At 42.6% G+C, this 22,923-nt stretch overlaps 1 protein-coding gene across 1 annotated transcript in view; it reads left to right on the forward strand.

The window, feature by feature from the left end:
* Positions 1-22,923, forward strand: part of pdzd2 (PDZ domain containing 2) — a 101,542-nt gene that overhangs the window by 55,206 nt on the left and 23,413 nt on the right. Inside the window, exons 11-24 of the mRNA XM_079515964.1 lie at positions 280-431; positions 862-981; positions 2,245-2,359; positions 3,505-3,578; positions 4,674-4,917; positions 5,841-5,958; positions 6,915-7,047; positions 14,085-14,175; positions 14,731-14,834; positions 16,068-16,254; positions 17,485-17,722; positions 18,315-18,562; positions 18,724-19,121; positions 19,685-19,829. Coding sequence (XP_079372090.1) covers positions 280-431; positions 862-981; positions 2,245-2,359; positions 3,505-3,578; positions 4,674-4,917; positions 5,841-5,958; positions 6,915-7,047; positions 14,085-14,175; positions 14,731-14,834; positions 16,068-16,254; positions 17,485-17,722; positions 18,315-18,562; positions 18,724-19,121; positions 19,685-19,829 — 2,367 coding nt within the window. The remainder of the gene's footprint in view (positions 1-279; positions 432-861; positions 982-2,244; positions 2,360-3,504; positions 3,579-4,673; positions 4,918-5,840; positions 5,959-6,914; positions 7,048-14,084; positions 14,176-14,730; positions 14,835-16,067; positions 16,255-17,484; positions 17,723-18,314; positions 18,563-18,723; positions 19,122-19,684; positions 19,830-22,923) is intronic.

Raw genomic sequence — 22,923 nt, forward strand, 5'->3', positions numbered from 1 at the left:
TATATATATATATATATATAGTTTTTACCTCAAATCTTTGCTTCTGGGGGTCCCCTGGAACAACATATTTTCAGATGGGGGTCGGCGGGCAAATTACATATTATTTTCGAGGTCCTTGACATGAACTAGTTTGAGAACCACTGACAGAAACAGAAACATAGGGTTTTTTCAGAAAACTGTCAGGATTTAGAAGACATTTAGTAGAATCTGCGGTCTCAGGTCTCAATGGGTTGAGAAGCGCTGCCCTGGTCAGCTGCAGTGTGACCGTGTGTCCTGCAGGGGGAGGCAGTCGTCTGGAGTCGGTGGGGGAGGACGATGAGCTGATGGTGAACGGAGACGTGCCGGGCGGCGCCGATGCGGCGGACAAGCCTCCGCACGGCCGCCGCAAACACTCGCTGCCTCAACAGCTGGACACATCTGGAGCACGACAGGTCAGCCGCCGTCACACCCCCCGCCGCTGTCACACCCTCCGCCGCTGTCACACCCTCCGCTGCTGTCACACCCCTTTTCTTAAAAAATCTATGATTCATTATTTATTTTCAACATGGAAACAATTTTGATGATTCTGCTAAATAATTGTGTTAATTATTATAATTGTGACTATAGGCATCTGTGTAATATATATAAATTATATGTAATAATTTTGACAGGCCTAATGCGCCTTCCTTGTCTCTCGTCATCCTTCTCTGTGTTCTAGGAATATCAGATGTCATGCTTCATCTCTGTGTTCTAGAGATCAGATGTTTAATAATGCTTCCTCTCTGTGTTCGTTAGGAATGTCAGATGTTTAATAATGCTTCCTCTCTGTGTTTGTTAGGAATATCAGATCTTTAATTATGCTTCCTCCTCTGTGTTCGTTAGGAATATCAGATGGTTAAGAAATCGGCCCGCTCCCTCAGCACGGTTCAAGTGGAGTCTCCATGGCGACTAGCCCAGCCGTCCATTATCTCCAACATCGTCCTGATGAAAGGCCAGGGCAAGGTGAGACACGCTTTGATCTGAAAGGCTAGCCGTGTACAAAGTATTTATACTCAAAAAGTAAATTCCCCAAGTATTCAAAAAAGAAGCAAATTTTCTCCACTGCACTTTTCAATTCAATTCAATTCAATTCAAAGGAGCTTTATTGGCATGAGAAAACATATATTTACATTGCCAAAGCAAGGGTCAAAATATAATAAACTGTTGAAAATGGGGAAAGTATATACGTTTGGAGGAGTACAGCATTTTGTAAACAGAGCTACTGGTATGTCACATTGTGTCGTTGGGACAAATAGTGTCATTTCTTTCTCAAGACTATTTATATAGCATACAAAAGATGTGTTTAAAGGTAGCAGCTCTGTTTACATGTGCAGTAGGTCTAGTGGTCTACTTTTCATTCCACTGCGATTATTTGAAAATGTTGGTTACAAATTATCTCAGTAAACAGTTGACATGATGTATTCCTACAATTTGCCCAATTAACCCAATTTGGGGCGGGAACCCCTTTTGGTCTTAGCATTATGTTATGCTTTAGCTATTGAAAAATAACAGATCTACAAGCGCATAGCGCGGCACCGAGTGCCGCGCTACAAGCTTGTAGGTCTGCTATTTTTGAAAAATTGAAGAACGACTGACATAGAAACATAGCTTTTTCTGAAAACTGTCAGGATTTAGAAGACATTTTTAGAATCTGATCTCAGGTCAAAATGGGTTAACATGATTCACTAACACTATTTGTGGGTGGAATTTAAATTGCGCACCTAGCACCCCTAGCTTCTAGAAATTCCTCATGAATGTACCTGTAGCTGTACCTGTAGCCTATATTTGTTGTTGTTGTTGTTGTTGATTTCTTAACCCATTAACCCAGTATGTTTCTATGTCACTGGTGCTCAAACTTCTTCATGTCAAGGACCCCCAAAATGATATGTATTTGGCCGCCGACCCCCATCTCAAAATACTTTCTTCCACGGACCCCCCAGAAGATTCGAATTTACACACATTTTCACAATGTTCTTTCTAAAATAGCAGATATACAAGCTGGCACGAAGTGATGCGCTGTCACCTAAGAAATAGCAGATCTACTGTTACTGTTACGCTCCTAATGTGGCACAAAGTGTCTACAGTGTGTGAGTTTGTATATCTGCTATTCTGGAATAGCCAAAGTATAAAATAATGGTTAAAGTGGTTTGAATAATAATGACACGGACACCTTCGAGGTTTGAATGGGTTAAATGTGAGCTAATTATGATCTAATATCATCTCCAGGGTTTGGGCTTCAGTATTGTTGGAGGACAGGACTCGGCACGCGGCCGGATGGGAATTTTTGTCAAAACTATTTTCCCCAATGGAGCAGCTGCAGCCGACGGAAGACTGAAGGAGGGTAAGAATACTTAATTAGTTCATGTTTTTTTTTTAATACATTTTTATCACACGATTTTGCGCTACGGCCGGACGTAGCGCATGGAAGGAAGACGTTATTCCGACCAGTTCCTTTCCCCTGCATCAGGCGCCCCGGCTGGCCTAACATGAACTTAACTAGTTCATGTTAATGTGAATAACTAGTTAAAGAAGGAATACAACATTTGACTAAGTTAGTAGGAGACAAATCCTAGCCAGAGCAAAACCATAGACGAGTTGTGGCAGGAAGCATTGTAACCAGTGGTTACAAGCTCACATTATCGATGGGGAATACAAGCTAATAGAAACTGTAGGCTTTCTATTCCTGAAAAGTTGCGATGCAATAATGGTTAATCGTTCTCACGATAATGAAAATCTAAATATCTTTACAAAATTGATGATGTCACTGGCAGACAGGTTTCTGAACTGCCCACAGCCCTCCTATGAGACACAAACTGAGTAGAAAAGCATGGTGGTATTTTATCATGAACACTAGTGAGGGCCACTTATATGAAGATAACTTTTGTACTTTTACTTGAGTAAAAGTACAAAAGTATTGGCATCAATATGTACTTAAAGTACTACAAGTAAAAGTACTCATTATGCAGAATGTTTTAAAATGCATGATAAATGGCAGATCTACAAGCTCACAATGGACACATTTTGAGCTTGTAGATCAGCTATTTTCAAATGGCTGAAGTATAGGGCTGAAGTGGGTAATGTATGTTTTGTAATACTAATATATATATAAGAATCTACAAAGTAAATAGTAACTAATGTTTTCAAATATATGTAGTGGAGTAAAAGTACAATATTTGGATCCAAGATCTAGTCCAGCCCATTTTGACCTGAGATCAAATTCTAAAAATGTCTTCTACATCCTGACAGTTTTCTGAAAAAGCTATGTTTCTATGTCAGTCGTTCTTCGATTTTTCAAAAATAGCAGACCTACAAGCTCGTCGCGAGCCACTCGGTGGCGCGCTATGAGCTTGTAGATCTGCTATTTTTCAATAGCTAAAGCATAACATAATGCTAACACCAAAAGGGGTCCCCGCCCAAAATGGGTTAAAGGATCTGTCTGTTTCCTTCTTACTCTCCCTGTCCTTCTGTCTGTTTCTCTCCTTGTAGGAGATGAAATTCTGGAAGTAAACGGCGAGTCTCTCCAAGGCCTCACACACCAGCAGGCCATACACACCTTCAAGGTAACATCACCACCAATACACCAGTGTTTAATTCGTCGACTAAAACTATGACGAAGAATGTTCGAATGAGTATACTGACAATTTTGTCAACAAATAAAAACTAGACTAAAATGTTAGGGAGGGACTAGTAGAGAAGAGATTCAGTAGACCTAAAGGCCAAGTCATTTTATGTTTGCTTGCGCTCGGGTGTTTCTCTCTGAAAATAGCAGATCTACAAGCTCACAACGCATCGTGCTGTGACACGTTGAGCTTCTGGATTGGCTATTTTCAGAAAGCAAGTGTAAAATCTACAGCTGAAAATCAACTGTAGATTTAGTCATAGTCGACTAAAACTACACTTTTCAGATGGCTAAAAGATGATTAGCTATGACTTAACCATAACACAGCCATTTATCTTTGTGGACCAGGGAAATGGTCCTTGCAGTGTCTACTGCTCAAATTCTACTATACTTGTGGTATAGTGGTATTTGGTCCTCATAAGTATAGTAACACACACACACACACACACACACACACACATAAACACAGCTCGCCAGGCCAAACAAAGCCATCGGCGAGCAGTCGTGCTGTCTGATGGCACGCTGTGACTCTGTATCAGCATCAGCCAGGAACGTAGCTCACACTATTTCTCAACTACGTGTCAGGGAGGCTTTTGGCCAAGATAAAATGCTCAGTGATCCCATGGCCCATACACACACTTTTTAGGAAGAAGACAAAACCGTTTCGGAGGGGAAAAGCAACTGTAGGAAGTATAGAGAAATAGTTTTAGGAAGTAGAGAAATAGTTTATGATCTACAAAAAATGTTTAGGAACTATAGAGAAATAGTTTAGGAACTATAATTTTTTTAGGGACTATAGAGAAATAGTAGATAAACACTTTAGGAAGAAAACAACTGGCAGGGATAAGATCAACAGTTTAGGAAGTAGAGGAACAGTTTAGGAAGTAGAGAAATAGTTTAGGAACCAGAAAAAACTGGTTAGGAATAAGATTAACAGTTTAGAACCGTTTAGGAAGTAGAGAAACAAAACCAAAAGAAGGCACGTGTTGTCTATGCTGGATAAAAGTGTCTCTGTCCACTCTGTCCCCACATGCAGCAACTGAAGAAGGGTGTGGTCACGCTGACCGTGCGCACGCGTCTGCGCAGCCCCAGCCTCACGCCCTGCCCCACCCCCACCCTGCTGAGCCGCTCCAGCTCGCCCAACTCCAACGCCAGCGGGGGGGCGACACCCGTCCCCTCCTCGGGACCGGAGGAGGCTGCTGACGGCCGCAAGGGCCCTGTCGGTCCCCCGGGTCCAGGGCCCAAGGACCGCATCATCATGGAGGTCACCCTGAACAAAGGTCTGTTCCAGCTAAAGTGTTCATTCCGTCGAGTAAAACTATGACTTTTTTTTAAGTCGACTACCTTTTTATTTTATTTTTTACTGATGAAAACTAAAGAAAACCTAAGCTATGAGACTGAATATATTTAACAAGTTGGTCAACAAATAAAACCTAGACTAAAATGTTAGGGAGGGACTGGTGGAGAAGAGATCCAGTAGAACTAAAAGTCATTTTATTTTTGGTCCATTTGCTGTCAAAATTAACACCGCTTACCAACGTTTCAACCTGGAAAGGTCTTCTTTGGGGAAAAATACCTTCTCAGGTGGAAACGTTATTTCGGTATTCCTTTAATGAAAGAACAGTATACATCGTGGCTATGAGCGTGCAGCCTTTTATTCACTTTTAGACTTATTTACCAAGGTCAGCAGCACCTCATCGATACTGGTGTGCAACCTTCTCCTGTTTGTTTGCCACTTTGCAGGAAAATAAATAATAACCTGTGTTCCAATGGATCCAATGTAGTTATTATTTAGTCACAAGCGCTTGTTAATACTTTTCATTGGTTGAATATTTACAAGAACCCACTGAGAAACAAATCAACAGTCGTGTGAACCACTGGTTTAAAATGAACATTATACAACAGGTAGTTTCGAGGAAGCAATCTGATTGGTTGAAATAGACTGATCAAAACATAAAAATCTGTCTCGCAGAGCAGAGACGGCTGTCGGCTGAGTGGCTAGGCTAGCAGTTTGCATTGGGACATTTGCCGTCGTAGTGGCTAAATCTGGCATTAAAAAATATGGAATATCTTCAGTTACAATTAAATTATTGGCACTTCAGTGCTGCTTATGGAACTCGTTGCCAATAATCACGGTAAAGCACACCCTCTCGTGTAATATTGCTTAAGTGAACTATGGTGTGCATTGTGTTGTTGTTTCTAGAGCCTGGCGTAGGGCTGGGCATCGGAGCATGCTGTCTGACCTTGGAGAACTCTGCCCCCGGAATCTACATCCACAGCCTGGCCCCCGGCTCCGTGGCCAAGATGGACAACAGACTCAGGTACCACGCACAGGACTAGTTACTGTATGTCCGATAGTATCTCCCGATATGTGCATACAATTCTATATCAGAAAATATCTGTATCGTTTTGGTTTTTTTTGTGACCAGGCAGGTCATGTGACATTGACTTTGGACCGTTACGGGGTTGGTCCATGGCTCCATTTGTCTCCCAGAGTTACAGACTTGTGACTCTGAATAGTACAGTATTTCAAGGGATCGTTCACCCCTCAAAACGACTTTTTTATATTGATTACTCACCCCATGGAGACTTCAATTTATTTTCTGTTTTTTTTTATTTTTGTCGCATTCCAAAGCCAATGCTAACGTATTGTAGCAGAAACATTAGCATCTTTCCGCCCGTCATCAAATTATTGGCTCAGGAATACGACATCTGCTATTTTCACTAGTTTGGGTCCCGGTCAAAACGTCTAATTTAAATAAAGAGTCTTGAGCTAAAAGATTTGGGAACCACTGATACAACACACACACACACACACACACACACACCCACCCACACACACACACACACACACATACACACACACATACAGTACACCATCTGATGCGCATTGAGGAAGGGTGAGGCAGGAAGCAGAGATCCCAGGGGGCATAGCCTGGTGCCAGTTGAACCCCCTGTGCGCGCCCGTGTGTGTGTGTATGGGGCGGGGGCAGGGGAGGGCCCCCTGGTTGTGACAGGCGCTGGTGTGTTGCAGATGATTCCTATCCGTTCCTGTCACCTTGACTCAGCCAAACTACACCGATCTACGGTCCTAAGGCCTGTGGACCTGCTATTTTTGGCATAGCCATTTATTGTATGAAAGGCTGAAAGACCTTACATGTCGCATACATGTCCTCTAAGGAAAATATGGACCGGCTGATATGATCTCTGTCTGTCTGTCTGTCTGTGTCTGTGTCTGTGTCTGTGTCTGTGTCTCTCTCTATCTCTCTCTCTCTAGTCGGGGGGATCAGGTGTTGGAGGTGGACTCGGTCAGCCTCCGTCACGTGGCGCTGAGCGAGGCGTACGCCATCCTCAGTGAATGTGGCCCTGGGCCGGTCAGCCTCATCATAGGCAGACACCCCAACCCCAAGGTACACACACGCGCACACACACACACACACACACACACACACACACACACACACACTTTTTATATACCTAACTTTTTAGGATGACAGGTTTTATGAATGCCTTTTCTACAATTTGCCACTCTTTTGCCTTAACCCTTGCGCCGAAAATAGCAGATCTACAAGCACACAGCGTGTTGTACATGTTGTGTTCTTGTCTATCTGCTATTTGCGATAGCGGTTGTGATGTGACCCCAGCTCACAACTACTCATAAAATCAGGCAGATCTCCAACCCCAACCCTTAAAGGGATATTTCACTTTCAAGGGGGCAGAACAACACTGTGTTGGCAAGTTCACAAAGAGCTTGTTTACCAGGGAGTCAGCTTGTTTGTGGAACACCTTTCCTCAACACATGGCAGCACTGCCATCTGTCTCACCTTCATGTTCTTTCTTTTGTTAGTTAGTTTAATTTATCAGACTCTGGCCATATGGAAGGTAGTCCCCAACTCCCCAACCCATCACCTGTGCTAATATGCTAATGACCCCACCGCATCAATCATTCACGCTCACACAAACAGTAGTGGAAGCAGGTACTCCATTTTTTGCACTTTAGTATAACGTTGCTGTCGGGGCAAAAAAAACTATTATCTCGATGTTTTAACTTTTTGTGTGTTTGTTATTTATTTTTTATTTTTTACTTACACACTAAAGTGTCACACACAAGCATTTTGAGCTTGTAGATCTGCTTATTTTGCTGTTTTTGAATTTGAATCCCGAAAAGTTACAGTGTTGGACATTGGAAAAAAAGTCTTATTTTAATTACTCACCCCAGCCTTGAATACATGGATATATATATATATATATTTGTTTGTTTGGTTGGTTGGAGTCAATAATCCAATATTTGACTAATTGAAGTTAATAGGAGACTAACCTTAACAAGAGCAAAACTATATTATCTTTGAACCTGGATCATCAGTAGGCCTCAGTGATTACACTGTGTGAGTTTATATTATTCTTTTATATAGTTTTGCACCATCTCCTAGTGACATAGAGTCACCTATATTGGATTATTGTCTCAGGAATGTGACGAAAACTAACACAATGTCAATCTCCATGAAGTCAAGGCTTCGTAGAGTGAGTAATTGATAGGGGAAAAAAATTGGGTGAAGCATTCCTTTAATGTAGAGTGAAAACAGAAGCTACACTAGTATTGAGCCCTGTGGGACTCCGCACATGCACCAGAGACCCCAAAAAGGCTCGACACACAGGAACAGCTGGAATGTGCTGACTTAACACGGCAGCCTTTATTATTGTCGTGTGTGTGTGTGTGTGTGTGTGTGTGTGTGTGTGTGTGTGTGTGTGTGTGTGTGTGTGTGTGTGTGTGTGTGTGTGTGTGTGTGTGTGTGTGTGTGTGTGTGTGTGTGTGTGTGTGTGTGTGTGTGTGTGTGTGTGTGTGTGTGTCATAAGGAATGCACCATTTAATGGATGGGAGGGAGGTTTGAAAGGCCATGGACCCCTTTTTAGGGGTTCACAGATTCTTAAGTGCAGCGGTTCCTAAGCAGTGCATCTGGACCCATTTTTTGGGGTTAAACAATCTCGACCTGTTGTGAGCTTGTAGATCTGAGCTTGTAGATCGGCTCTTTTCAGTAGTTATGGGTCTCGAGTTAAAAGGGTTTGGGAACTATACGGCTGTAGAGTGACATGGAGGGATAGAGAGAATGAAAGCTAAATAAACACCAATTAAGCCCTAAGTGGCAATAACACGATTATGAAAATATACTCACATTATCAAAAGTCTCCAAAGTATTTGCAGAAGGGAGAAAAGTTCACGTTGTGCAGAGGCGAAACAGTGTCACAAAGTACTGCACTTTTTAAGTAGGCCTATTATTTTGAGGGGTTTTGTTTTTCTTTACTTGAGTATTATTATTTTTTTCAATAATATATGCTAGAGGCAATTATTGTCACTTTTTTATACTACGGTTATTTGAAAACTTTAGTTACAGTTATCGTTACTTTGCAGATTTCGATTATTATTACAAAAAACTACATCAACCAACCACATGAGTCCTCATTTATACTTCGGCTATTCAAAAACACATCTACATGCTCACAACGTGGTCATGTATGAAAAAGAGTATAAAATAATGGTTAAAGGGGTTAAAATCTAAAATGACATTCTTTCCCAGATTGAATGGGTTAAATGTCTGAGTACCTCTTTCTCCACTCTGGAAAAAGGCTATGATTTCTTCATGCTTTGATTATTTGCGTCTCCACTTTGCAGCCAGCGTGCGTACGTACGTGGGGGATCTCTGTCCTCCCTTTGTGCTTTCCATATTCCTTTAGTGCAGGTCACAGCCACATGCTTAAGCATTACAAGTAAAAGTACTTCTGCATTTTACTTAAAAAGTATGAAAGTATTGACATCAAAATGTATTTAAAGTACCAAAATATAAAAGTACCCCTGCAGAGTTTCTCAAAACCTTTTCGAAAGTAGCAGATCTACAAGTTACCGTAGATATTTAGAATAGCCAAAGAATTAGATAGGGCTTAATTGGTTATTACGGTATGTTATGTTTTGTGATAATACAAAGTTACTAGTGTTTTTTTTTCAAATAACTGTAGTGGTGTAAAAACATATGGAGTATATTGGAGCAGTGCAGAGTTGAGAAGCGTATTAAAATATTGAAAATAGTGAAACGCCAATTAAAGTAAAAGTTCCTCAAAGAGTAGAGTACTTAGTAGTAAAAGTACTTTCTGCTGCTGGTTTCCGCTTTCAGCCAGCATCTGTGGGAGGTTTCTATAATACAAAGTTACTAGTGTTTTTTTCAAATAACTGTAGTGGTGTAAAAACATATGGAGTAAATTGGAGTAGTGCAGAGTTGAGAAGCGTATTCAAATATTGAAAATAGTGAAACGCAATTAAAGTAAAAGTTCCTCAAAGAGTAGAGTACTTGAGTAAAAGTACTTTCTGCTGCTGGTTTCCGCTTTCAGCCAGCATCTGTGGGAGGTTTTCTATGTTTTTTTTCCTTTCTCAGTTACATTCCACATTCCTTCAATGCAGGTCGCAGCCAGCAGACACTGTCGGTTCAATCCCCACCCACCTTTTTGAAACCCAACACCTTGAGCAAGGCGCCCAGACAGGAAATGTAATATTAGCTTTACTCGGAGCTGCAGAAATATGGATTTCCCTGCAGGCACACAAAAAGGTGCTTTAGCGCGTCTCTCCCTCTGTACACTCCGTTTAAAATGAGCCCCGGGGCCAAGACGATACCCCTGTGAATTCACACCTATCCCACTGATATGTCAAACATGCCCCTGAGGTAGAAGAAATATGGAACCATTTCAGATTGATGGTGTTTAATATTTTCCAGTTGTTACAGTTAACTATAACTGAAGAAATAACGGAAAAACTACTACATTTGGAAAAGTATTTAAGTTAAAGTGGCAATATCAAACTTATTTTGTAGTGAATAAAATGTAATTTTGTCCAATCTGTATGGTAGACAATGGTATGTTGTCTCCCTGCTCTTCTATTGAGACATTTAGCTCGTGTCAAAGGTCATGTCTCACCTAGACACAGGATCTGACACGAATTATGACCTGATGGTCAAGATTCAGTGTGAGCAAGCAGGCAGGCTCAATGGTAAAAATGTCTGCACTTGCGCGGGAAACCAGGTTCAAAATGGTAGAATCGGCCTCAGGTCTTAATACAACTATAAAAACTAAACTACAATACACACTTTAAAATCAAATTAAAACAACCTGATATTGAAAACAAAGTGGAACTGGAAATAAATAATAATTAAAAACTCAATACAATGTTTTTAAACCTATAATGACCTTGCTCTGCACTCTGTTAAAGATTTGCCTGGGGCCTATAGCCATATGGATTCACCCCTCTATCCCACCCTCATGTCAAACATGTCCAGGAGCTAACAAGAAACATAAGCTGCCATTTCAGGCCAACGCTATTTCTCTCGTCTTTCAGTGGAGTGACAGATTTCATTAGGAGAAGAGATAAGACTATCAACCACGTTAAAGCTCATAGGTTAATGTTGAGCCGAATCCCTCAGGGCTCAATACTAGGGTATTTTCTGTTTCCGGCTGTACATTCAATATATTCGCAGGAAATAGCAGATAGCTATAGCCTACTCAATTGCGTATTGAGTCAAGTTTTTTTTTCCATTATGAGCAGTGGTGGAAAGTACAAAATATATTTACTCAAGTACTGTACTTAATTATTTTTTAAATAGGTACTTTTGCTTCAGTACTGTACAGTATGTTCATTTTCAATACTTCATTCTTCTACTGTGCAACGGGCAAATATTGTACTTTTTAGTGCAAACCTACAATTATTTGTAGACTAGCCACAAGTTACTTTGTAGATTTACATCATTTTCACAAACGTAAGTTAACCAATTAAGTCCCTTTTTTATGTCTTGTCTATTTGACAGTGATGCGGTCAGGAACGAGACGTAGTCGAGTTCCGCAAGCATCACTGAAGTGGCAATAATCACGTTAAACCACACCCTCTCGTGTAATATTGAAATTATACAACAGTTAGCCTTAAAACTCGCTGAAAAAACATGTTTTTTTTAATGACCGATGTAGTCACTACGACCACAAATGTCCCAAGAAACTAGCTAGCCTAGCCACGAGTTTGCTGCACTCTGGGGAAAACAGAGCAGCTGAATTCTTTGTTTTGATTAGGTGTGGAGTGGTGCTCGTTTGAACCACGACTAGAAGGCTGTTTCAACCAATCAGCAATGTGTCACATTTTGAGCTTGTAGATCAGGAAAGGAAAGATTTGGACTAATATTGAAAACTTTGGTGGGGGAGGGGGACTTGTGAAATGGGACATTCTGTATAATTAGTATTTTTACTTTTTGTAAGTATATCGTCTGTCAGGTGGAAACCATTATTTCCAAAACTGACTTTTCAGGATTCAAAATGTAATTTCTTTGCTAATTTGCTACTTTTGATGCTTTTGCATGACGCTGTAGTATGATCATTCATTTATGAAAAAAACACAAACAAGTTAAAATATGGAGATAAGAGCTTTCTGCCTATATATTTTGACGCCAGTCGCCAATATCTCTGTACTCTGTACTTAAGACTTTTATTTGTAACAAAGTGTTTTAACTACAGTATTGCTACTTTTACTTAAGTAAAATGCTGTAGGCCTATATTTCCTAATAGTAGCCCGGGTGTTTAAATGCAAAATCGTTTTTGACCCCGGACGTTTAAGAGGAACCAGGCGGCTATTTGCACCAGGCTATTATTTATTTTTGCACTGGCCTGCACTGGGCCATTATTTGGTGACAATTCCAATTAGGCTGAAGACTCTGCAAATTGCCCCACTGCAAATTATATCCATAGCTTTTTTTCTTAGGGCGGGGCTATTATTTGGACAGGGTGTTTAATACGCAATATGGTGTCAGACCCCGGGCGTTTAAAAGGAACCGGCCGGCTATTTGAGGCAGGGCTACTATTTGGAAATATACGGTATCTGAATACTTCTTCCACCACTGATCATGAGAGGTATAGAAAGCAGTAAACAGCAGTAACTCAAAGGAACCGTTGACTTTAGAGTAGCAATATAATTTATGTCCGTCCTGGGATTCGAACTTAGGTCGCCGACTTGACCAAGGGGAGCTATTGTGCTTGGAGGTTCAGTTGAATTCAGAATTACATGCTCATAAATACCAACTATTCAAGCTGGAGAAAATGAGATAAAGATGTGTGTGTGTGTGTGTGTGTGTGTGTGTGTGTGTGTGTGTGTGTGTGTGTGTGTGTGTGTGTGTGTGTGTGTGTGTGTGTGTGTGTGTGTGTGTGTGTGTGTGTGTGTGTGTGTGTGTGTGTGTGTGTGTGTGTGTGTGTGTGTGTGACTGTGTGTGTGGGGGCGTGGTGTGTGTGGGGGCGTGGTGTGTGTGTGTGTGTGTGTGTGGGAAGGGAAGCTATTGTGCACACATGCATGGACGAACATAATGATGCATGTATGTACGCACAGCTATGTAATAATGGTGTTAGTGTTCTGCAGTTTAAGCAGAATGCAAGTCTTTCTTGTGCCAGGCTATAATTATGTTTAATATATCATGTTTCTTTTTCTTTTTTACTTTGTCAAGCACAAATAGCAGATCTACAAGCTCACAACATGTTGTGATGTGATGCATTGTGAGGTTGTACAGTAGATTTGCTATGCTTTACTACTTTTTTGAACTAAGTTTTTGAAATACTTAAACTAATGTTGTGTGTGGGTTTTTATAAATATTCAACCAATGAAAAGTATTAAAAACAGCTTGTGACTAAATTATAGTGGATCCATATATGGATCCATTGGAACACAGTTAACAGTTTTATTTGGACCTGTGACAATTTGATATATTGGCCACATTATGCGTGTTGTGTTGTGTTGTGTTCAACACAACACAACACAGATTCAACACGTGTCCTTTATGTTGCTTCTTGATCTCCACTGCCACCTACTGGTGTATAATAATATGTTGGCAGGACCAGCCACTCATAGAAAACAGGAACAAGATCTACATTCTGACAGCAGCTCTTTTGACAAGTTCTAAGTGGACCGTGTGGGTTCTCAAACATTTTCATGTCAAGGACCCCCCAAAAGGATTCGTATTTACACTTGTTTGAAACAATCCTTATATTATAATAATATCTGATGATCATGTTTTACATCACGGCACTTCATCTGGAAAAGTGCGTTATGGCGTTCAAAGTGTCTTACTGTGCAGTTAACTGTGTGCCAGTGGGCGACTGTGGCTCAAGAGGTAGAGCAGGTCGTCCAATGATCCATGGGTCGGCGGTTCGAATCCCGGCTCCTCCTGGCTACATGTCGAAGTGTCCTTGGGCAAGACACTGAACCCCAAATTGCTCCCGATGTGCTGGTTGGTACCTTGCATGGCTTCCGCCGCAATCGGTGTATGAATGTGTGTGTGAATGGGTGAATGTAATGCACAATCTATGCAAAGTGCCTTGGATAAAGGCGCTATATAAATGCACCATTTACCATTTACCATTATGTCATGTTGTGGTTGTATAGGTGTCGGAGCAGGAGATGGACCATGTGATCGCTCGCTCCACGCACAGAGAGAGCCTCAGCAAGGATGGACACACAGCATCCCACGCTCTAGGTAGGAAGTGCTTTAACATAAGTACATACATTTTGATGCCAATACTTTTGTACATTTATTCAAGTACATTTTCAATTCCGGTCTTTTACTTGTTACAGAGTAGTTCTACATTGCAGTATTGGTATTTTTTCCACCCCTGCGCTTCACATGTAACATTTCCTCATCTCCTTCCTCATTGACTTAAATTGTGCACAATGCGCATGACGAACACAAGCAAAGCGGATTCTGACCATTATTATGCTTGTGCTTTAAACTAATCCTAAATCAGTTGTAATGAAAAGGTTTTTCAACATTAAAACTAATATGAAGAAGAGGAGAAAAAAAAACTTAAAAGGCAAAAGAAAAAACAAATTGAAGAAAAATTATGTGTTTTGCTCATTTGCGTGATTTCAAAACTACCGACGTGGGGAACTTTGTGCCAACGTGGAATACGTACATAAGTACTGCTTATGGGTCAGCTTGTAATTAGAATGGGAGGTACTGTAACAATGTCTGTGAACAGATCTTTAGCGTTGGCGTTCTAAGACGATGTGGATGTTATGTTGGTGTGTCCAGGTATTCCGTCTAAGAGTCCGTCCCCCACAGTGAAGTGCAAGCAGGGAGAAGGTTCTCCTGGTCTCAGCTGGACCATGAAGAGGTTCCTGGAGCCCGCAAGCAGGGTAAGACTGCATGGCACAATACTGACACAGAGACATGCTTCACTACACTCCAAGGTTGTTAATAGTTCTGAATGTTCCATTTGTTTTAATCTGTACTTCTTTTTGAATTGTTCATTCATGTGTGTTATTATTTTTGCTTTGTCTTCATGTTTTTGATTTTGCTCTAATTAAGGTGTTTGCACACTGGTATGCCTTTTTTTCCCGGCTGAATATCGTAGCGAATTTCGGAGGACCTAAAAAAAATCGTCCTCACTTCATGTCACACTGCACACTGCCACCGGATATTTTGTCCGTATAAAGTTTTTCCGGAGCGGGTCGATTTTATCCATTTTCCAGAGCTGTCTAGTGGGGTGTTGGTGACAGGCTGACAGCTAGTGATAGCCTACTACTTTTGGATCTGCAAAAAACACAGTGAAAAAACACACCTGTGTGCAACCAAATTAGTGTGAGACTTGTTCGTTTTAGTCTTTGATGTGTTTTTATGTTTTGTAAAGGCTTGGCTCTTTAATGTAATATGGGGTTAGTCAGGGCCAGGGCGTGATTCAAAAAGCTTGCAGTTCTGCCAGGGTAGAAATTCGGCTTGTGGTCGTCAGGCAGAGGTTCTGAGCCACTACTACTTCTACATAAGCACCTTGATCCTTGCATCCGGCTTTGTCGAATGTCTATATACCAACACAATTGGCCCATGTTCAGAGGAGGGAAGCCGGGCGGGGAGGGTGATATTTGTTGTTACTGTACGTACTCCTACGGGCTGGGGTGACACCAAAATTACAGCAAAATTAGAACAATACGCCAATTTTATTCCAAAGCCGCGCGACCGACATGCACCACGGGTGCCCCAGGGGGGCCCTGAAATTTTGTCTAGCCCGGGGGCCCTTGGGAGAGTAAATCCGGCCCTGCCTATTGAGATGCATGTTAAATGACGGGACTTCTTCTTAAGCTGTGTATGTGTTCAACAACACAGCCATGCAAAATAACACTGACAGCTATGAGGTGACATGGAAGCTTGGCATCCTTATTTGGATTGGCATTGGACAATCGCTTTTGGGTTGGGGTTTAGCAAAGGGCTAATTGGCAAGGACTAAATTGGGGGAGAAAGATAGGTAAAAAGCACCAACAAAGACAAAACAAATAGTCACCTTGACCCTGGCATAAATACATGCTTCTTTACCATGTGATTGTCCTTCATGTCCCCCCTCACTGTATGTCTCTTCTCTTCCTATGGCCGTGCAGCAAGCGTCGCTCAGCTCCGAGTCGGAGCTGGCTCAGTACTTCTCCCTGCAGGAGGTGGTAGGCTCCAGCCACTACTCCTCCCTGCTGTGTGAGTCCATGGCTCTGGGATCCAGCGACGACGATATGCAGCTGCACCAGCGCAGCTGCACTGCTGCCTCCATGGAAGACTCCTCTATGCACACACACGGTACGGTCCACTACCTTTTTTTCCCACTGATAAAAAACACTAAAGAAAAACAAAGCTATGGTGACTAAAACTAGTATATTGGCAATTATAAACTCGACTAAAATGTTAGGGAGGGACTCGCTGTAACTAGTGGAGAAGAGATCCGGTAGACAAGTAATTTATGGGCTTTATGGGCTTATTGCGTGTAGGTGTCATGAAATCCTGACATGAACATGTATTGTCTGTTTAGTTGAGTATTTTCAATTTCCAATAATTTTACTTCTACTCTACTACATCTCGGATCCAAATATTGTACTTTTACTTCACTATATGTATTTGAAAACTTTAATACTAGTTACTTTGTAGATTTTGATTATTATTATCACAAAACATACATTTACCATTTCAACCCCATATACATTTCAGCGATTTGAAAATAGCCGATCTACAAGCTCACAATGCATCGTGATGCATCACATTGTAAGCTTGTAGATCGGCTAGTTATACATTTGAAAACCTGAAATGGGACATTTCTGTGTAATGATTACTTTTACTTTCAGTACTTGAAGTACATTTTGATGCCAATACTTTTATACTATTACTCAAGCACATTTTTAACTTGTGACTTTTACTTGCAATAGAGTATGTCTATAGAGCGTTGCAGTCCCACCCCCTACCATGGCACAGGAAATGAATCCCAATGCATTTTTCCCATAGACATTTCAAAAAGTATTTATTTAAAGACGGTTACGCCGCGGACAAAGCCAACTTGAGTCGTGACAACTCATGACAACACAAACAATATTTTGGACCAAACAAATGATTACAAAGAAGAAAAACAACAAAAAAAGTGTTGTAACCTGCCGTTTTTTTCTTCTTTCTAATTATTTGTTCGGCCCAAAAAATGTTGTTTGTTGTCATGATTTGTTGTCATGATTTGACTCGAGTTGGCTTTGTCCGCGGTGTAAACGTCTTTAAATAAATACTTTCTGAAATGTCTATGAGGAAAATGAACGGAGAATCATTTCCTGGGCCACTCTATATTGAAACACCTGTTACTGAACAAACACTTTGAGTGGATGGTGGGTGAGGGCGGCGACTCAGTTTGCTTCCTCCCCTTTCTTAGGCCTTCTGCGTTCTTACTAACAACAACACTGCATGTTTAGGGCAGTGGTGCTGACATATTCGGCTGTTAGCAGGGGTCCCTTCAGTTCCGTGTGTGTGACATGTGTTCTCTGACTCCTGCTACAGGCGTGGCAGGGGGCGCGGCGTACCCAGCGGACGGTAAGCCCCGCGGCGGCTCCACCAACCACCACGCGGACGCAGCACGCCAGCCCAGCGTGTGCGGTAGCCCCACCTCCGTGCGGAGCCCGCTGCTGCGCCAGCGGCGAATCATGTGCTACGACGAGGACGAGCCCAGCGACGAGGACGAAGACCTGGACCACGCTCCCGGGTCCGCCCTCACCTTCGGGAGGGCTAACAATCCAAGGTAATTTACTCATTGACTGCCAGATTGTTTTCGCCCCTGTTCTCCCCTTGCCAAGCTTTTTTGTTACTTTTCAAGATGACATATGAATTTATTTTCTGCTGACAATGACATACAGTATGAAATTATTTTCCCGTAATTTGGGGAATTTGTCAGGTGTGAAATTGAACAAGGTAAAAACGATCTACAAGCTCACAACGTGTCACGATGCAAATTGTTTTTGTACTGATTTTAAATGTTTTAATTCTAGTGTTAGTTATAACAACGGATGTTTGATATTGACTTTATTGCATATATCCGTTCCAATCTACTGATATATGTGGGCTTTTTTCCCCACCAAAACTAATGTCAGGTCACATATCTCCTGTCGTGGAATTAACACATTATGTTCACTTTGATTGTGATGCCCCACAGGATGCATTTTTATTTATTTTTACATTTTGCCCCAAACAGCTTGGTTCATGCTCTCCCAGAGATAATACTGGGGATGGCCAGTACAACTAGATAAAACAAGATACGATACATTTTTATGGTAATATCGGAGGGCCGATATTATTGGATGTCTCCACTATTAACCCCCGTGACCAATCCGCAGGAGCGCCGCCTCCGGTGACGCCCGGCCATCCCGTCCAGCGGAGAACGACTCGGGCATCGTGATGGCCTCGTCCTCCGCGGAGGTGGACGAGAGCAGCCAGGACGGCGGCGGGAGCGTGGACGTGCCCACGCCGCCCTGCGGAAGCTCACTGGAGTCGGAGGAGGGCGTCGCTGTCAACTCGGGCTGCGAGTCGCCCTTCATGCCCATTCGCTGTCCCTTTGAGCACGAGGCGCCGGCAGGTGGCGGTGGTAAGGCCCACTCTAGCGCCTTTATTCTGAAAAATTCCCCGGCAGTAAGACTGTTTTAAATGATTATGACGCTATATTGACGGCCAGTACAACGCTATAGTTGACGTATTGGCTACTGCCAATACGTCAACTAACATGTCATGACCGTGGCAAACCCCTAGGTGGCGTCCCCGGCTCTGGCAGCTTGAGCGTGAAGAAGGACAGCCTTCCGAGTCGAGACGTGGGCCAGGTGGAGTCCAAGCGCTCCCCCAAGCTGGAGCACAAGGCCGTCACGCGCGTCAAGAGCATGATGAGCATCGAGGCGCCCAACCTGTCCCCTCAGCCCAAGGTCAAAGGTGACGAGCCGTCTCCCACCTCTACCCAAGCAGCAGGCACGCAGTCTGGAGGAAGGGGCAGGAAGGGGGCGGAGCCCAGCAGCGAGCTGGCGGGTGTGTGCACCATCGACGCCGTGGTGCTGAGGAGGAGTGAGGACGAGTCGTTCGGCCTGGACTTGGAGATCAAGTCGTCCCCCGTGAGGGTGGTCGTCACCGGGCTGAGGCCCGGAGGGGCTGCAGAGAGGGTACGCACGCACGCACGCACGCACGCACGCACGCACGCACGCACGCACGCACGCACGCACGCACGCACGCACGCACGCACGCACGCACGCACGCACGCACACACACACACACACACACACACCCCTAGACCAAGGGGTTGTCAAACCTTCCTGGCCACGACCACCCAAAATAATATTGAACTGTGGGAGTCGGTTCCACAGATAAATATTGTGAAAATAGCCGAACTACAAGATCACAACACTACGGCTATTTTCACAATTTTTGCCTTAGGTTATATTTGGCCAATGTTTGACATGTGTTTTATAGTATAGTTTTTTGGTTGCTTTTGATGTAGTAGTAATGGTCTTATTATAATGCAGGTGACTAAAGTATGTACTTTTGACATGGTAGTAATGGTCTTATTATTATGCAGGTGACTAAAACTAAATGGAACTTTATTCTAAAGACTATGACTAAAACCAAATCCAAATTTGCTGTCAAAATCAACCGTGGTATCCACCACTGAAAAAGCAGCAGTTGGTAATTTGTCCCTTTCTGGAATGTCCCGTGACTCCCTTCCCAGGAATCCATGGGGAAGATGAGTGTGGGCGATGAGATCGTGGCCATCGGGGACACACTGGTGTCCTCGTCCAGCTATCAGGACATCTGTGACCTCATGCACAACCTCCCCGTCACCCTCTGCCTCGAGATCAAGAGACCCGTTTCAGGTGAGAAGCACATTTAAGCCCACTTTCGCAGTGTGGCGGCCGTCACTTTCTGGCTCGGCGCACCAGAGCATAAATTAGGGCTTAAGGGCCGTTCGTACTAAGCACTATAACGATGATTATAACTATATTGTTCACCATTGTCTTTGTTGTTGTGATGTGAACACTGCCATCAACTTGACAGATATATTTTTTTAACTATAGTTATAGTTAGCTCTGGTCTTACTGCTCTTGCTGCCGTTGCATTAAGGCTATGGAATTGAATAGCTTCCTGCCTCGCATGAAATGCAGACCAGCCTCTCCTCTGTAGCGAAAATAAAAATAATGTTTTACCTACTCACCAATATAAAGACGGGTTGTGTAATTAGAAAGCCTACTTTCCTTAGTGGATGCACTTTGAGCCCCCCACCACACTTTTTGGCCAGAAAGGGATTTAAAAAAATATTTTAGTTACTCCACTGCGCCCTCTACCGATATTGCCAAAAGAAAACCTGCATAGAGAAGATTTTTCCTTCGGGTGAAAGAAAATCCCTTTCTGGCCAAATAGTGCATTTATACATGTGGTGGGGCGCTCAAAGTGCGTCCAGCCGTCCACTAAGGAAAGTAGGCTTTTTCTTTGCACAACCCCTCTTTGTATTGGTGAGTATAGGTAAAACATTATTTTCGCTACAGAGGAGAGGCATTTATGCGAGACCCGGACGTCGGCAGTAATGTGACAGCATTAGAGCTATATGGACCAGAGCTAAGTTATAGTTATGGTGCTTACTGCTTATGGTGAGAATGGACCTTTAAAGTCAATACTGTGTCACTAGTGTCAATTAAACAAAGATTATTTTTGATATTGTCTCTGTCGGGTGGAAACCTTGTATGCCCAAATTGATTACTTTTCAGGAAATGGAGAATAAGTTATCCATGCCACCTGTTAGAATAGAAACGCTGTGCAGGTGCCAGAGATACGGGACACATTAAAGAATGAATAACTGTGGGCGCATCCAAAATGTGTATATATATATATATATATGCCTCGTCACTATACTGTACCTGAGATCTTTTACTGACACCAAGTTTAAAATAATTTAATACACAGAATATCAATACGAATACAATATGAACACATTTTTTTTTCAATTGTAGTGGATGGAGAGAAAGGATTTTTGTCCAACCAAGAAACAGCAACCAATGGGTGCAAAGAGGGGCACAACCACAGGCTTGACAAAGGCGGGTCAATTTGTAGTGGTCTGCAACGCGTAGCTAGTAGCTACGGTGTATGGCCTGGCCCCTTTTTGAACCACACACGAGGGCCTGCAGAACAGATGCACCCAAGTTCACGTGCGTGCCCACGAGACTGTGTGCCCGCTACAACAAGTCCAAGCCGTGCATGCCTGGGTGATTTGCATACATAATACCTCTGTAGAAGCCTAGCAGCTATGCAGCTATGCAGGTCATGTTGTTGGGTTAGGTTCCTCAACTGCTCGCCTACTCCGCGACATGGGATGCACAGGAGTGGGGCATCGGAAAGCCATGAAAGAGCTGGCTGAGGAGGCGGAGAAAGGCAGCTTCTGGCTGTGGCTAAGGAGGAAACATAAGAGTTGGGGGACAAACACCTAGACCCGTTTAGGTCCACAGAGGTGTTCAGTGAGGTGTCACAGCACACCTGTTCAAAAGGCACTGGAGGAGGTGCGTCAGGCAGAAATGCCCAGCAGGAATACCATCACCTGTATCTGATATGTTGGTATACTTTTTATTTTTTTACATTTTCTGAAAAGTAACATGCAAGGTTTCCACCTGACATCGGGGATATGTCCTGGTTTTTGGGACTTGTGGGTTTAGTTATGCATTGGGACGTCCATTCAATAGAGCAGTGTGTCTCTCCCCCCCCCCCCCCCCCCCACGCTGCTCTAAGATGTAGGATCACACCCCCCCTCACACCCCCAAACGGAATACCTGCACACAGCTGGCTTTGTATCCATGGTGACTATTTTACTTCTTTCTCCCCCTCCAGTAGCTAATGGTAGATAATTATGCTACTAGCCTGCCCCCCCCCCCCAGTGTCGATTTCGTCGACTAAAACTATGATGGAAAATGATCGTCGACTACCTTTTCACTGATGAAAACAAAATATAAACGAAGCTATGATGACTAAAAATAAGTAGATTGACCATTTTGCCAAAAAAAATTACAAACTAGATCGGCTATTTTCAGCATGCCACCAAACAAGTGTAAAATCAGCCATTATGACGCCATCAAGGCCCACCACATTTTAGTCGACTAAAATCTTATGATACTACAACTAGACTAAAATATGATATATTCAAAAGTGTGACCATATATGACTAAAACAAAATCAGAATTTGCTGACGAAATCAACACTTCTAAACCCCCCCCCCCCCCCCCCCCCCCAACCCATCCTTCCACCATTTAGCTGCTTGCTTTGCTAGTTAGCTTTTCTACTATAATCCCATAGCATCTTTAGAGTCAACACAAATGACACTGGTGGAGATTAGGATTGCGTAGCTACCCAACTGTAAACATTGGTGAGGTATCTTCAACAGTGATTAATCTCCTCGTTGATTTACTGCTTGCTTGCTATGGTGTAAATTGACAACACTGACTTATTAATGTGTTCATCATACAGTAGATATCAACAACAGCAAAAAAAGATATAAGACAGAAAAAGAGCACACATTTAATGTCGTTTCATGTGATCAGATAGGACTTTTCTGTTTGGATGTATGGGCTGTCAAGGCCAGAAAGTAGTTTTTTTGCCACTCAGTAGGCGTTCCCACATAACGTCCGGGTATGATGATGAGGTCACGCGCATACCCTTTATACTGTACATTGCAAGTCAAGTTACAAGTACACAAAAGTCTTGCAAAGTCTTAAAAATCTCAAAGTCACTCTTTTAGCACATTAACCCATTCTGGGCGGGAGCCCCTTTTGGTGTTTCAAACATTATGTTATAATTTAGCTATTGAAAAATAGCAGATCTACAATTTTTGGTATGTCAATTTAACAACTATTGAAGATATCTCACTAATGTTTGGAGTTACATCATGACAACCCAAACATCTACCAAAGAGTCATTTTGCATTTATTA

The sequence above is a fragment of the Electrona antarctica genome (genome assembly GCF_951216825.1).
Source record: "Electrona antarctica genome assembly, chromosome: 12".
NCBI classification, from domain to species: Eukaryota; Metazoa; Chordata; class Actinopteri; order Myctophiformes; family Myctophidae; genus Electrona; species Electrona antarctica.